Source organism: Zalophus californianus, chromosome 2 (assembly GCF_009762305.2).
Source record: "Zalophus californianus isolate mZalCal1 chromosome 2, mZalCal1.pri.v2, whole genome shotgun sequence".
In the NCBI taxonomy this organism is placed as follows: domain Eukaryota; kingdom Metazoa; phylum Chordata; class Mammalia; order Carnivora; family Otariidae; genus Zalophus; species Zalophus californianus.
The window spans coordinates 86594685-86610927 of NC_045596.1; the positions used below are offsets into that span (position 1 = coordinate 86594685).

Here is a 16243-nt window from a genome sequence, read left to right on the forward strand (position 1 = left end):
TCTTTATCCTTGAAGTTTAGAAATTTCTCCAGAGTATGTTTAGGCATGCTCCTCTTTATGTGTTTCCCTTTTGATGTGAAAAGCAATTTAATACTTTAGGAATAGAAAATTTTGTCAGGTTCATGGGTTTCACTTTATATTTGTTTATTTCTCAACACCAGTTCAGGTGTCCTTCCTAGATTAATTTTCCATATAATGCGTGTTTCCCTCCTCATGTCCATGCTCTTCCTTTCTGCATTTCAGGCTTCCATTTGGGACCATTTGCTCTCTGAGCAAGGTACATCTGGAATTATTTTTAATGAGGATATTTTGGTGGCAAACTAAGATCTTGTTTTTCTGAAATATGTTTATTTTACCATCATTTTTGAGAAACATTTTGCTAAGCATCCAGTTCTAGGATGTCAGTTTGTTTCTCTCAACCCTCTGAAGGTATTATTCTCCTATCCTCTGGCTCTGTCATTGCTGCTGTGAAGGCAGCCGTGAGCCTAACTGCTGTCCCTTCTTAGGAAATGTGTCCTTTTTTACTGCCCGTTCTTAAGATCTTCTATTCATTCTCACTGTATTGAAGTTTCAAACACTATGTCTAGGTGTAATTTTCTAATTTGTTCTATCCCGTTTGGAATTCATTGTAATTTCTGATTCCGAGGATTCATGTCTTGCGAAAATTCTGAAAAGTCCTTAGCAATTGTACTTGAGTTACTGCCTTTTCCTTATGTTCTCTGTTATACTCCGTGTAACTCCAATGTTTGTTAGATGCTGTCGTTCAATTCTCAGTGTCCCCTTTGCTGTGTTGCACATTGTACATCACGTCGCTTCTCTATGCTACATTCCCTATAACATCTTTCACTTGATTCATTAATTTTGCTTTAGATAATTCACAATTTTACCCTTTCACTGAAGTTTTTACTCCACTGAGTCTTAAAATTTTCATTATGAAATTTATTTTTCAAAGTTACATTTCACTCTTTTAAAATCTACTTGGTCATTGTTATAGCTTCCTGTTTCTTGCTTATAATTTCAAACCACTTTTTGTTTCTTTAGACCTATTAAAAACACCTTTTAAAAATACATCTCTAATAAGGGCATCTGGATGGCTCAGTGGTTAAGCGTCTGCCTTCGGCTCAGGTCATGATCCCGGGGTCCTGGGATCGAGCCCCGCATCGGGCTCCCTGCTCAGCTGAGAGCCTGCTTCTCCCTCTCCCACTCCCCCTGCTTGTGTTCCCTCTCTCACTGTGGCTCTCTCTGTCAAATAAATAAAATCTTTTAAAAAAATACATCCCTAATAGCTCAATATCTTAAGCTTTGTGGGTATAACTGTGCCATTTTTTTCCCTCATATCTGATTCATGGTATCTTGTCTCCTTGTGTGTTTTAGGATTTTTTTTCACGCGCGATCTCATATTCCTTGCAAAATATCTGTGGGAATTATGTGAGACCTGAGTTGAAGTTCTATTCAATTTGATTGTTTTGTTCTTAATTTTCTTTCTTGCATTTTTCTTTTGATTTACTGTATTCTTCTCCCCTAAATTCTTAAATCATTAATTTGCAGTCTTACTTCTTTTCTTATACATGAATTTAAGGCTACACACTTTCTGTAAGCAATCCTTTAGCTACATTACACATGCATGTAATATTTTTCTTATCTTTTGAGATAAATATCTTCTGTTTATTTTTATGATTTCTTCTATGGCCTATCAGTTACTTAGGAGTTTTTTATTTAATTCCAAAGCAAGTAAGACTTAAATTCTTTTTGGTTATTTATTTCTAACTTAATTGCTTTATTGTGGTTGTGGCTCTTAAGTACTGAGTCTTTGGAATTTATGGCCTAGAATATGGTGTATTTTCATAAAGGTTGTATATGTCCTTAAAAAGAATGTGTACCCCTGAAACAATACATTGTATGTTAATTAATTGAATGTAAATTTTAAAAAAGTTAATCTTAAAAAAAAAAAGAATGTGAAATCTCTAATTATTGAACACACATTTTTTTCTATCCTAACTGGCCTGTTACTGAAATGTATTTATAAAACCATTACCAATGATCTGTCAAATTCTTCTTGCAACTCTTTTATTTTTTGCATCACGTTTTGAAACCATGTTATTCAGTACACACAAAATTAATGTTCATCTCAGGAAGATACAATCAGGAAGAAAAATTCATCATTATATAGTGCTCACTTTTACTTTTGCCTTCAAGTTTATTTTGTCAGATATAAAAAGAGCTTCACCATCTTTCCTTTAATTAGTATTGGCTTATAACTTTTTTTTTTACTTTTAACTTTCAAACTCTCTATGTGTTTATTTTCTCTCTCTTGTAAGCAACACATAGCTGCTTGTTTTTTTAAACCCAGTTTGGTATTCTGGTCATTTGATTCACTACAATTACTCACATATTTGGCTCTACCATCTTGCATTTGTTCCTCTCTGTTTTCTCTTTACTTCTTTTGAATTGCTTTTCTTTCTCATTACATTTTTGCAGCTATGCAAATAGATGAAAATGTACATGCTGTTGCCGTGATTTTAATGGATGGCCTTAAAATTTTAACATGCATGCTTAATTGAAAACCATCTATAAAATTTTGTCAATACCTTTATCTTTTCTGCAACACTAGGAAGACGTTTAAATGTTTAAAATGCTTACTAAGCACCACAGTCTCTGCCGAGCTGCCCACTCCTCCAATTTGCTTACCTTCTTTTCCTCTACCACCCAACCCACCTGTCCATACCACTTCAGCCACACTGGCCTCCTTCCTGATCCTTGAACAGGCCATACACAACCTCACCTGAAAACTCCCCACTGGCTGATTCCTCTGCTGAAAACTATATACCCAAGATAACTGCATGACTGTCTCTCACCTTTTAAACCTGCTTAATTTGAGACCTTCCCCACTATCTTATTTAAAATTGCACACCTTTTGGGTGCCTGGTTGGCTCAGTCGGTTAAGTGTCTGCCTACGGCCCAGGTCATGATCTCAGAGTCCTGGGATCGAGCCTGGCATCGGTCTCCCTACTCAGTGGGAAGTCTGCTTCTCTCTCTCTCTCTCTGCCCCTCCACGCTGTTCGTGCGCGCTCTCTCTCTCTCTCTCTCAAATAAATAAATAAATTAAAAAAAAATAAAATAGGGGCCCCTGGGTGGCTCAGTCGGTTAAGCGACTGCCTTTGGCTCAGGTCATGATCTCAGGGTCCTGGGATCGAGTCCCACATTGGGCTCCCCCTGCTCAGCGGGGAGCCTGCTTCTCCCTTTGCCTCTGCTGCTCCCCCTGCTTGTGCTCTCTCTCTCTCACTCTGTCTCTGTCAAATAAGTAAATAAAATCTTTAAAAAAATTAAATAAATAAAAAATAAAATTGCACACCTTTTTAGCACTTCCTAGCAGACCTCATTGCTTTGTTCTTCTCCATACTATTTATCACCTTTTAGTACACTAAATAAAATCATATATTAAATAACTAGAATTTAAGTTCCATGAGGAAAGGGATTTGTTTTCTGATGTTTTTTAAACTGCTGTATCCCAGTCCCTAGGACACTTTTAGGCTCATAATAGGCTCTTAATTATTATTAAACATTCAGTGAATCCAAGCCCCAAATTCAGATGAGAGCCAACCAATATCCACAAGTAATTGAGGAATCCCGCCCATCCTGCTTTTTTTTCTATCACTACCAGAAGCAGGGCTGAGACAGATGATTTCTATTGAGGTCTCTCCCTTTGAGGATTATTTGTACTAGTTCACCTTTTCCTGAGTGTGTCTCCTTTCTGCTCCTGACTTTATGCTGTCTCTCTAATCAGGCTCCGTGCTGTTCAGACCTTGCCCAGATCCCAGTTCCACATGTCCTGCCTCCTCATCACCGACATACAAATTCTCATCTTCTTAGCCCACCAGCATCTGTAGATGCCTCCAGGTGGTTTGGTGGTTTTAGCCTCACTGAACTCCCAGGACTGTGCTTAAAGTTTGCTCCTGCCCTCGGAAGATTTCTTACACATTTTTGAAGGCTTATCCATTCATTGGGAATATTTTTAAATGAATTTTAAATTTAATTTTTAAACGAATTTTTAAATTTAATTTTAAATGAATCCTTAGATGTTTTATCTGGCATCTTCCAAAGTCTCTGGCTCTCCATCGGGCAAGCTGGGATTGCCTTTTTGTGGTCTGTGAAATGGCGTGGCCTGCCTTTTTCCATAGTCATCTATATCTTCTCTTCACTGGCTTATTTTTAATGTTTATCTCATTGAAAACTTGTGTCCAACCCTACACCCACCTTCCAAGTGTGATTTTTCTGGCCTGTACTAGAAACCAAAACACTGAACAAAGACTAAAAAGTAGATTGAAAAAGTCCAAAGGACAATCCCGTGTTTGTTTCGTTAGCGAAGCTTAAGCTATCAGCAAGAGCAGTGGTCGTTTTTCCTGCCGTGGAAAATTTGAACCTATTGCCTTAACCCTGTTGGTTCAATTACTCCTGAAAAAGCTGAAGCAGGAGATGGCAAGGTGAAAATGGCAGCTTGCCGAGCTTCCTGGCACAAGATGAAAACAGGAGCTTGTAGAGCTTCCTGGTAACCACAAGATGAGAACAGCTCAATATAAGCAAGCTAAGCCTGCTGTTCCAGGAGACACTGCTTTGGGAGCTATCCCCCATGATCTCCTTGCTTGCTGCAAGTAGAAAACTCCTTTCCTGAAAGCAACCTTGGTCAGGTCTTAGGAATTACACTCACCAAATGACGAACTCCTTGTGTTGGGTTACAAAGTTACTATGGCACAGGCAATCTTGAACTGGTAGTTCGGGAAGATTCACTTTGAGGATGGAAGCAGTTGGTATTTTCAATGCAATTGGCATTCTCAGTCTATTTAGATTATGAGCCACCAGCAGAATATTTTCTTTAGGTTTTTTATTCTTCTATGTCTCCTTATAGATTGACTAGCTGTGGTCTGAGTTCATATCTCATTTGTACGATTGTGCCAAAAAGCAGCAAGAAATAATCAGTACATGCCAACATTTTTATTTTTTCCCCGAATTACATGCCTTGGTATGTAGAGATAGAGATTTACCAAATATTTTGCTGTTGAATATCAATGATTACCCAGTCTCCAGACTGCAAAATGTCTTCCTAAGATCCTTCCTCCCCTATTTGGCCAGTTTTGTATTTTAGGTTATGTTACTTACAGCACTTGTACTTCCAGATACAAAAATCCCTATCAGATAGGAAGGCACTTTCCTAAAAGCAATAGGAAAATGTGGCTTAGCACATAGAGACTTATGTATCTCAGGCAAAAAGTCTAGGAGTAGGAAGGCTCTTCATATCTTTCCACGTCGTCAACCATTGGGCGTAGATCTTAATCCCCATGGTGATCACGCCATGGTCCCAGCATAGCTAGTGCATCTTCAGGACTCACGTGCACATTTCCAGATGGGACAAAGAAGGCAAGAACCATGAGGTGTACAGGATGAAAGGAAAGGTATCCCAGCCAAGTTTTCCTTGTCCTAAGTCCTGAGAGCCCCTCTCAGAGATTTCTGCTTACGTCTCATTGGCCATAAGTGGACCATAGATTGAAAACGAATCTAGCAAGTAAGCATTTTTATTTATTCAGCGTTCAATTTATGAAAGACAAACAAGAGACTAGCTATTGGGCAGGCAAATGGCAGTGCCTAACAAGTATTCTGCTATTATAAAGAATAGAGATATATATATATATACCTTAGTGTATATATATATATACACTTAAGTATACTTAAGAAAAGATAGTCACTAAATACTGTTGCAGTTGAAAAAGCAATTTGCAGAAGAATATGCATATGAGTCCATTATTACAAAACAAAAACCAAAAAAAGCAAAACTATTTATGTTTGTATGTACATGGAAATATGGAAATTATGGAAATGTACATGGAAATATTTGGGGAAAGTTATGCCCTAAACAGGAATACAGCTAATAATATAGTGAAAGTTATATTACAGATAATAAATAAGGATTACATTTAATAATTATAGCAAACACATACACAATATCTACTATACTAAATATTGCCAGGCACTGTTGAATTGAGCAAACATTAATTCATTTTATCTTCATAATCACTTATAAGGTTTTATTAATGTTACCCTTAATTTACAGATAAGGAAGTTGACACAAAAAGAGTTAAATAAGTTGTCCAAGGCCACAGATCTAATAAATATTAGATGTGCAGTTTACACCCAGAAAGTCTAGTCCACAGTCTGGGCACTTAATCCCTACAATGTGTAGTATTTTATCATATGAAAAATAAAAGCAATTACTTCTCTTTAAAATCCATCCCAAAGGGATATCTAGGTGGCTCAGTCCATTAAGCATCTGCCTTCTGCTCGAGTCATGATCTCAGGATCCTGGAATCGAGCCCCGCATCGGGCTCTGTACTCAGCAGGGAGTTTGCTTCTCCCTCTCCCTCTTTCTCTGCCCCTCCCCCTGCTTGTACTCTCTCTCTCTCTCTCAAATAAATTAAATACAATCTTTACAAAAATAAAAAAAACTAAAATCCACCCCAAAGGAGCAGTAACAGTAGCAACAGCAACAAAGCAGAAAGGGCACACATGAACTCTAAGCAAAACTTGGGCTATCATTGCAGATTGTCTTCAGACCTCCCCATGTTCCTACCTTTGGATTCCTTTTCATCTCCCTAAAACCAAGTTTCTCCCCATACATACACCCAACCCAGGGAAGCTGCTCAGGATTCCAAACCCCAGCTTAATTCTCACTTTCCCCCAAGAGCAGCACCCCTATTTTTTCTCCACTTCCTCTCTCATCTGAACATGGCTGTCCCCATACTTCAGAATAATGCCTTTTTCTTGACAAGTTGATAACTGTAAGATAATGAGATAGTTATTTGCCCGAGGTGGTGAAAAAGTTTGAGAGTGTAGAGAAATGGAACCTGGCATTCCAATGTCTATAGAAATAACTAATACTTAGGTTGTTTTGAAGATCCCAAGGAGCTTCCACATACAGCTGCTCATTTAATTCAGTCTTCCTGATGATGCTATGATGGTTTTCATTCCTATTTTACAGATGAGGAAACTGAACTTCCGTGAGGATAACTAACTTGTCCACCATGTTCTTGCTCCTAAGAGTGGTAGAGCTGATACTAAGTCTGATTATTCTTTCCCCAGACTGCAGCCACCTCCTTTTATGTAAACTTCCTCTGTCAGGAATTTCCACATATGTTACCAATGAAATCTGTGCCTAGAATAGTGAAAATTGATGATCACTGCTGGAAAAATGAAGCTTGAGAGTGAAAGAAATAGAGGATAGGAAAGGCATGCCATTTACACACAACTGTTTCATGCACAGTGTCATTTTTTTTTTAGATTTTATTTATTTATTTGAGAGAGAGAGTGTGTGAGCAAAGGTGGGGGGGTAGAATCCCCACTGAGCAGGAAGCCCAACATGTGGCTCCATCCCAGGACCTCATGATCATGACCTGTGCCAAAGGCAGCCGCTTAACCAACTGAGCCACCCAGGCACCCCCTCAGTGAACTATTTTGATTAAAACCATCTAAATAGCCTTTGGGCCTGTCTCACTTTAATTTTGACATAGTCTTGTAATTTATGCTGCTAGAAAATATTCATTTCTAAAACCCTATTTTTCCTTCTTTCCTAAATACTTAGCTCCTTTGTTGCTGTATCTAGAAAGAAAAGATTATTATAGCAGACTGCTGATTTGGGGGATCTATGTTAGTAATAGTCATGTGTTACAAATAGTTTTATAAAACAGTATAACTAAAAGATGCAAGTTTTAAAGGTAGAGAAGGATCTTATAAAAATAAAGCTTGTGCCCATAGTGCATTGTGAAGAGTTTGTTGGTTTAAGAAAGGCAAATATGGAAAGTGTTTAGGGATCGGACCATGAAATGATGCAAGACAGGCCTTTGTTTCTGCAGTACACTTGTGTCAAAAGAGCAAACAAAGGTATCTCATAAGGTTGCTCAACTTCAAATTCTCTGAGAAGACTTTTATATCTGAAGGGAGAAGTTTCCGAAGATGAATATCTTGACTGACACTTGATTTCCATCACTGTGACCCCTAACTTGGTTCTGAACACATTGTGGAGCCACATTAGAAAATCTAAGCAGTTTTTAATTGATAAAATCTGATGTTGGACATTTAAAGTGCAGTAACTGGAAAATCTGTGAAATATGTTGAATTGACATAGTAATTGAGTCCTGGAATTCAGAACTAACAGGAACCTGAGAATGTATTTTAGGGATATTTCTTTGCCAATGCTTAGGAAAGACTCTTTTCTCCTTGCTAGGCCCCCAAATCGTTGACAGATTATTTTATAAGGCACAAAATTTTAGAACTTGGAAAAGCAGGTATCAGTCAAAACAGTTTTTCAACAGGGTCCCTTTTATTTTCAAGGTGTTAGGTAATAACTGGATACTATCTGAACTGGTTTGTCAGCTCTCTACTAGTGAGGTTTCTTTCTATGAGCTAATTCATATGTCCCAGGAGAAAAGAACCCCCATCGTTCCCTGCTCTGCCCTGTCAAGTAGGCTCACAAAGGTCAAGTTGTATATACAACCTGCTCACTGCATCTCTCCTCCTCAGTGACCTGCCGTCCTCTTTTAGATCCCAAATAATTCATAGGAAAGATGCTTCACTGTAACTTTTCTTTTTGAATTTGGGGTGCTAAGAGGCAGGCTTCTTCTACTTTCCAATAAAAACATTAGCAAGCATCCCAAAATTCTCATAACATCTCAAAACATAACTCAAGATATGAAAGCTGCAGACCACCTCATGCATTCCTTCTCTCTCCTTGCAGAGATTTTCTCTTCTTATAGGACTTACATAGATCATTTCTTTGTCTCAAGCCTCATAAAACTGTGTGCTCTCAGATGCCATTTGTCAAATCCATCTTCTTTCCTGACGAAGGAAGAATAGCTACTGGGCAAATGGTCTGGAAGCATATTCACCTGCAAGTCAGGATTGCTTAAAGACCCATCTAGGGCACCTTTCAAACTAATGCTGGAAATATCTTCACAGCATCCTCCACAGATGTTTGATTATGGAAACTCTGCCTGAACTCCTGGGATGAGCGGGCCAGGGAGAGAGGAGTACTCATTACTTCTGAAGTGTCTCTTCACACTCTAGGAGCAGTCTCTTTATGTTGAGCCATTACATGGAACCCTCTACTATAACAATTCTCCAGTTGTCTTAGCCTTGTTTCTGGAGTCAGCTGAGAGAATATCTTCTCTTTATTTCCATTTCCATACACTGTGACCTGTGTACTTTTTTTTTCTATACCGACTCTTTATAAGCCCTTTTGTAAAGCTCTACATTCTCAGGAGGTGGTGTCAGCATTGACGATGTCTCACCTATCAGTTACTAGAATCACATTAGCTTTAAAGGAAATAAAATTACTTCTGCTACAGGAGACACTGAGATGAACATGAAGTTTGCGATGACTTCAAGCTTGAAGAAAATTCATTTACACACACACACGCACACTGCCCTACTATCTATCACTGCTCTGATTTCATCTGTGACCTAGTTTGTGGCTTCCAAAATTTTACATTGCTGTGGGAAGCTCATTCTTGAAGACAATTAGCTTTCTCACATTATACTTTATATAAAACCTTGGCTATGTGTGAAGCTTCTCATTTATCACTGTGATTTTTTTAAATTGAAATTTTCTGTTTGGCAGTTCAGGAATTTTGAAATAACAAAATATGCATGATATTGAAGATGGGCCATGAAAAGTCCTGGTTGACATGTATTCAACCTTCATGGATTCAGATTGTGAACTGAAAGAAAAATCCCACTCATGTGCAACTGTTTTCCATTTCACTGAGGCTTGCATATTACTCACTGAGAAAGAAGGGCAATTATTTTTTTAACTTAAATTCAATTAGCCAGCATATAGTACATCATTAGTTTCAAATGTAGTGTTCAATGATTCATCAGTTGCATATAACACCCAGTGCTCATCACATCACGTGTCCTCCTTAATGCCTATCACCCGGTTACCCAACCCCCTCCGACCTCCCCTCTAGCAACCCTCAGTTTGTTTCCTAGAGTTAGGAGTCTCTCATGGTTTTTCTTCCTCTTTGAAAACTTCCCATTCAGTTTTCCCTCCCTTCCCCTATGATCCTCTGTGCTGTTTCTTATATTCCGCATATGAGTGAAGAGGGGCAATTATTTTTAATAATGGCAAAATGGGAAGGCGTTCCACTTACTTATTAAAAATCATCCCTTGATTTAAAAGCAAATGTATCCAGAAGAATTTCTGAGCTGATTTTAATACATTTTTATCTCCAGCCTGAAGACCAGGTTTATAGCTTAATACAGTAACAAAGGGATGTTTTAAAAACAAGCCATGACAATCAAGTGTCGTTCAACTAACTTGCCAGAAGTTTCTATTCTCATGTCCCTTGCTGCTCATAGTTTCATAGGATTCCAACCTTAGGGCAAACTACCACACATTTCTTCCTAAGAACATACTCTGAAGACACTCTATGCCTTTTTTCTTGCTAACAGCAATCCAACAGTGTTTGTAATGATGGAACAAGAAACCACAGCAGAATGTCTCACTTGTACACACATGTTTTTATTTAACAGAAAAGATGACTCCACAGGCTGGGGCTTCTGCCACTGAGACCCAAACTCAGGAGGAGCATCAGATGCAGAGAATGATGGCAAAGCGTTCGAAAATCATCAAGGAGCTGATACAGACGGAAAAAGACTACCTCAATGATCTTGAGCTGTGCATTAGGGAAGTGGTTCAGCCCTTGAGAAATAAACAGGTAAATGTAACTTGGAGGGTCCCCCCCACAACCATATCCTAAATAAGATCACCAGCGCCATGAAATCAAATCATCCAAGTGATAGTATCTGCCACAGTGAGGGTGGAGGGATGGGCCCTCTTCCTTGAGGCCTGGGTTTGCCGTGATGGAAGGTAGCATCAGATTCATATTTCCAGTGTCAGCAGAGGGACGCCCAGAGTCCCTTCATTTGGCCAAGAAAACTGTATTCCAAAATATGGGGAAAAGGAAGTTCATAGTTTCTGCCACTTTGAAATTTCTATGGGTTCTTCCTTGGATTCTTATGGAACTGTGAGCAATAGGTTTTCAGCCACTTAGGAGCAAAGCACTTAATTTGATTCAAAGATGATAAAAGATTTTGAAGAAAAAAAATGTGTTTCTCCCCCCCCCCACATTGAGAGATCAATTAAACTTCAGATTATTTAGCCAAGTAAAATTCAACATAGAAATGAACCTGAATGTAAGGTAACACTTGAAGTGTTCATAAGCTAATCATTCTCCTCCTTTTTAATCAAGGCCTTTTCAGAGACTTTCCTGTGAGGAGTTAGAGTATATTTGATTCATATATATGTGCATGTATTAAGTACCTGATATTGTAACTGGCACCGTTCCCAGCTCTGGGTTACAGTTCAGTACAAAACAAAGTCCTGCCCTTGTGGGGTTTACTTTCTAGTGGGAGAGAGGAAGAGTCAGACAATAACTAATAAATTAATAAACAAATATAAATTAAAACATATTAGATGGTGGCAAGTATAGCAGAGAAAACCAAAGTAGGGATGAGGGATGGAGCATGGCCCAGAGAGGTGATGTTTCTATTTTAAATACGGTATAGTAAATGCAGACCCTTCCAATGGGGGACATTATAGCCAAGAACTGAAAGGGGTAAAAGGTGTTCCAGGCTGAGGGGAGAACAAGAGCAATGACCCTGAGGAGCGATAACCTAATCACTAGGGTGGTAAACAGTCCTCATACACAATTGAAACAATATACAAAAGCATAAACTAGAAAGTAAAGATGATCAGAATTCACCTGCTTAAAAATAGTCACCATTCACATGGTTGGGAAACATCCTTGCAGGCATCAGTTGGGACAGTCACACACACACACACACACACACTCATATATATTTTGAACATATATTTTTACATAAATGTAATCAAAACTACACATGCCATTTTATAACATAATTGTTTCATTCAGCAATCTGTTGGATGTTTCTTTTCATGACTACTGACACATACAGATGTTTTTCTACTGTTACTGATGCAGAGACACTCTTATGGTTTGGGTATTGTCACCTCATCTCCTTAAAATAAATTCCTAGAAGTGGAATTGCTAGATCAAAGGGTGTACATATTAGGGATTTTGATAAACATTTGCCAGCTGAAAACCAAAAAGTCGATACCATTCTAATTTTCATTCTCATTAACAGTGCTTGAGAAGTCAAAATACCTTTTTGTATATTCATTAGCCATTTCTTTTCTCTTCAATCCCTATTCATATTCATGTCTCTTGCCCTTTTAAAAAGATATGGTTTATCTTTTTCTTATTGTTTTACAAAACCTCTTTATATATTAGGGGTATTCTTTTTTCATCCCACGTGTTACAACTAATTTTCTCAGTTTGTCTTTTGCCTTCTAATAAGATAAAAACAAAGAGGGAGGCAAACCATAACAGACTCTTAACTATAGAGAACAAACTGAGGGTTGCTGGAGGGGAGGTGGGTTGGGGGGATGGGGTAACTGGGTGATGGACATTAAGGAGGGCACTGAGTGTTATATGCAACTGATGAATCACTGACTCTACCCCTGAAACTAATAATACACTATGTGTTAACTAAATTGAATTTATTTTTTTTAAATAACCTTATTTAAGGTTAAAAAGTTAAACCTTGTTTAAGGTTTATGCATTTGATTTTTCCATGTTTAAGTGACCAAATATATTTAACTTTATGGCTTCTGGGTTTGGCATCTTAATACACACATACATTTTGATTACAAAAATATTGTCAGCCTGTTGTCCCACCTTCAATTATTACATCTTTCCCCCGGTAATTAAAATATCCAGAAGCAGAGTTTATGTTCTTAACACAGGATTCCTCTAAGAAATACTAGAAAAAATAACTGGCCTACAAATTAGGGAAAACCAGTGTAGATCAAGGTGACCTTAGATATAAATGTTGGGTTTGGTTTTGGTTTTGGTTTAAGACAATGTATAAAGAAAAGTGGCAAAGCAGACTTTGAATTCTTCCTTCATACCAGGTCACTTTTAGTTTTACTTCTTCACGACTTTCAATAGGTAATTACTATTGGTCAGGTCCATTCCAAAGGCTTCACTGGTATTCGGATTTAATCCTCTCCTGGTTTTCAAGTTGGAGGGTAACTGACCCCTTTCTGAATCTGGAAATTTCTTATTCATCCTGTAGGATTAAGAATAACATTAATGGTCATGATAGAAAATTGCTCTCTGGGTTCATTGCTAAATATATAAAAATATTTTTGGTGTTTTTCATTTAATATAAACTAGTTGTGTCTGATGTAACCTCTGTTCTGGCAGATATTAATGGTTATTAATAAAATGTTTATTTACATACTTATGAAAATATTAATTTTAAATGCACATAGCATCAGACTCCAGACTCGACCACAACCTACCCTCCCTTATGGGGAGGTTTTACCCTATTTACCATACCATTACTCCTATTTTCTGAAAAATTTAGAACCTTGTCCACTGCTCTGCTCCATACCTTCTCCCTCTCTCCAGGTCCAACATCGATGTCAGATCATTTCAATAATCAGGCAAATGGCCCGTGCAACCTCCAGGCCTCTCCACCAGTTCCTTGACTTGCTGGCATCCTGAGATCTTTCCTTCAACCCCATCTTAGCCCCTCACTCCAGGCACCACTCCCTAGGGCTGTCATTCTATTTCTTCACCCCCTCAAAATCAGAATTTCAGGCTTACCGGTCTCTAGCCTCCATGTCCTGTCTTCTAGCCCACACCCACTGGTTCCCTCTCCCTGACAGGTTTTGGATGCCACCAGGGGTAGTCTTTTCTCATCATTTCATTGAGAAAACAGACACAATAAGAAGATGCACTCCCCCAACACCACATCTACCAACATACCTGCATGTCTACCCATGTCAGCTGTCTAATGTTTCTGCTTCTAATTAAGGGCAACTTTTCTTCTAATGCCGTGGATTCTATCCCCTCAGACTTCTTCAAGGATTTCATTCCTGCCAGTGTCCTTTCTTCCTCCTGTGTATTGATTTTACCATCCTTATTGGATCAATCTCATCACCATTACCTGCTATCTTAAAAAAAGCAAAAACTCTCTCTTGTCTATATTCTCCTTCCCTGTTTAAGTTGGATGTGAAATATTTAATATGTTTAAAACCATATGTGACTAAGACATTTCAAAATAAGCACAGTTTACCAGAAGTCTGCCCTTGTGATGAGTTAATGATCAGTATTAAAAAAGACAGTATGGGGCGCCTGGGCAGCTCAGTCAGTTAAGCACCTGGCTCTTGATTCCGGCTCAGGTCAAGATCCTGAGCCCGGGGTTGGCTCCATGCTGGGCGTGGAGCCTGCTTAAGATTCTCTCTCTCCCTCTCCCTCTGCCCCTGCCTCACATCATGCATGCTTTCTAAAGAGCATATTTTTGTATCAAATGGAATAAGAAGTTTATTCAGTATGCAAATGTTCTCAATTTTAAACCGTCTACCACACTGGTGAGTGAAACTGGCCCCATCAATATACATGCCATTGCTGAGCTATAATCTCATACATGTACTCTGATCATCGTTTTTGTTTTTGCTTTCATTGTTTTTCTTGTTTTTTGCTTCCTACGTAACTCTTATGAGCAAATCTCAGAATTGGTATTTCAGACCGTGTAAAATAAAACATTTCCATCATGGTGACATGTAGTTTATCTGGCATGTTTCACTTTTACTCTCAATACTTTGAATTACCGTTCTCACACTTCTAACTCCTATTTCCCTTGTTGTTCTATTTAGATGGTTTATAGCTTGTTGATTTTTCACATCTGGCACTTCTCTTTGCTGAGATCTTTCAGTGCTCTCTGTCTGCCTCCTTGTGGAATCTGGTTTCAGTCTACTGGTCTACTTGTTCTTTCCACTCATGTTGAAATAGTAGTTATTCAGAGCTTTCTCAGAGTTGTCCTATCCAATCCACCTTTCCCCCACTTCTTAATGCTTTTAACTTTGACTAAGTAAATAAATGCTCAGGAACCCAGATGAAACATTTATGAGTGCCAAGCTAGTTAATTTATGCCATGAATTTATTACTTTACCAACTTTTCAAAGTTCATTAGCTCCTTTTTGTCTTTCTTCCCTTCTAACTGTTTAAATACCATTGTCTTTGCACACAGACCCACCTGTCATCAGTTAGTGTCAAAATTTATAAATTAAATACAATGTTTATGTAACCATGGGAACTATCTGTAAACCATGCTTAGCTAAACCTGAGGCAACATCAGTAAATATTGTACATGTACAAGTTAGTCAGGAAGGGACTTCAGGAAGTCAACTGTTCCATGTCTTTTCTCTTGTTGAGAAGACCATCTTTGCTTCCATTGCTGAAAAGACTATCTTTGCTCTGTTGAGTACAATAGACCATGGAGAAGGCCTCCATGCCTTCTCTCAACACATCTGATTCATTCTTTTCAGTCCCAGAAGAAACAAGGTAGTATATGGAAGTTAAATTTGGAAGGAGGAAGTGGAAAACAGAAAAGCACTAGGTTATCCGAGGGTGCTTGCACGAATGAATCAGGGTACTAGTGAGTGTCTACACCCGGCCCTTGAGTTGGCAACTGTTCTGTAACAATCACGGTTACAAATCTTAACTATAACTTCAGGGCTTTTCTATAAACAAAACTTCACCTAACTGAAATCAGGGTCAAACTCGGCAGTTACATCTTCTTTAATAGCAGCATTGTGAGAGGTTTTGCAAAGAAGGCAAAAATTATCGACAACATTTGGTGTTGAAACATTTAGTGGGAAAACAGGTTCTAGTTATTTATTATCCAAACACAGCAATAGGAGAGATTGTACATTTTTGGCAGTAAGTCAAAATAAATCAAAGCCAGAGCAAACTAATCTAACAATGGAAAAGAGCTTTGTGTGTAAGGAAGGGACCAAAAAATGTTTGAAAAGAGGAGTTGGAGGAATCTAAATACATGTTTTTATTTTTCTTTGTTTTTAATTATTTCCTGAATTTTAAAAATTTACATAATACAAATATACCAAAAATCCCAAGGACACAATAGTGTCTTATAGTTATTCAATTTCCTTCTTTAGAAAACCATTACTAGCTTCTTTTTACCCTTCCAAGGGTATTGCATTTATAAGTGTATATGTTTGAATGTACATTTAGTAGATTTTTATTTATATAATATTCTATTTGTTTTGGATTTGCTCATATTATCTAATTGTGTGAATTATGAAATT

The 16243-nt window shown here is 38.0% G+C and overlaps 1 protein-coding gene across 2 annotated transcripts in view; it reads left to right on the forward strand.

The window, feature by feature from the left end:
* The window catches only part of ARHGEF38 (Rho guanine nucleotide exchange factor 38), a 121401-nt gene that overhangs the window by 20610 nt on the left and 84548 nt on the right, over positions 1–16243 (forward strand). For both annotated transcript variants that reach the window (XM_027599298.1, XM_027599299.1), the window contains exon 2: positions 10576–10760. In XM_027599298.1, the coding sequence (XP_027455099.1) occupies positions 10576–10760 (185 nt within the window). The remainder of the gene's footprint in view (positions 1–10575; positions 10761–16243) is intronic.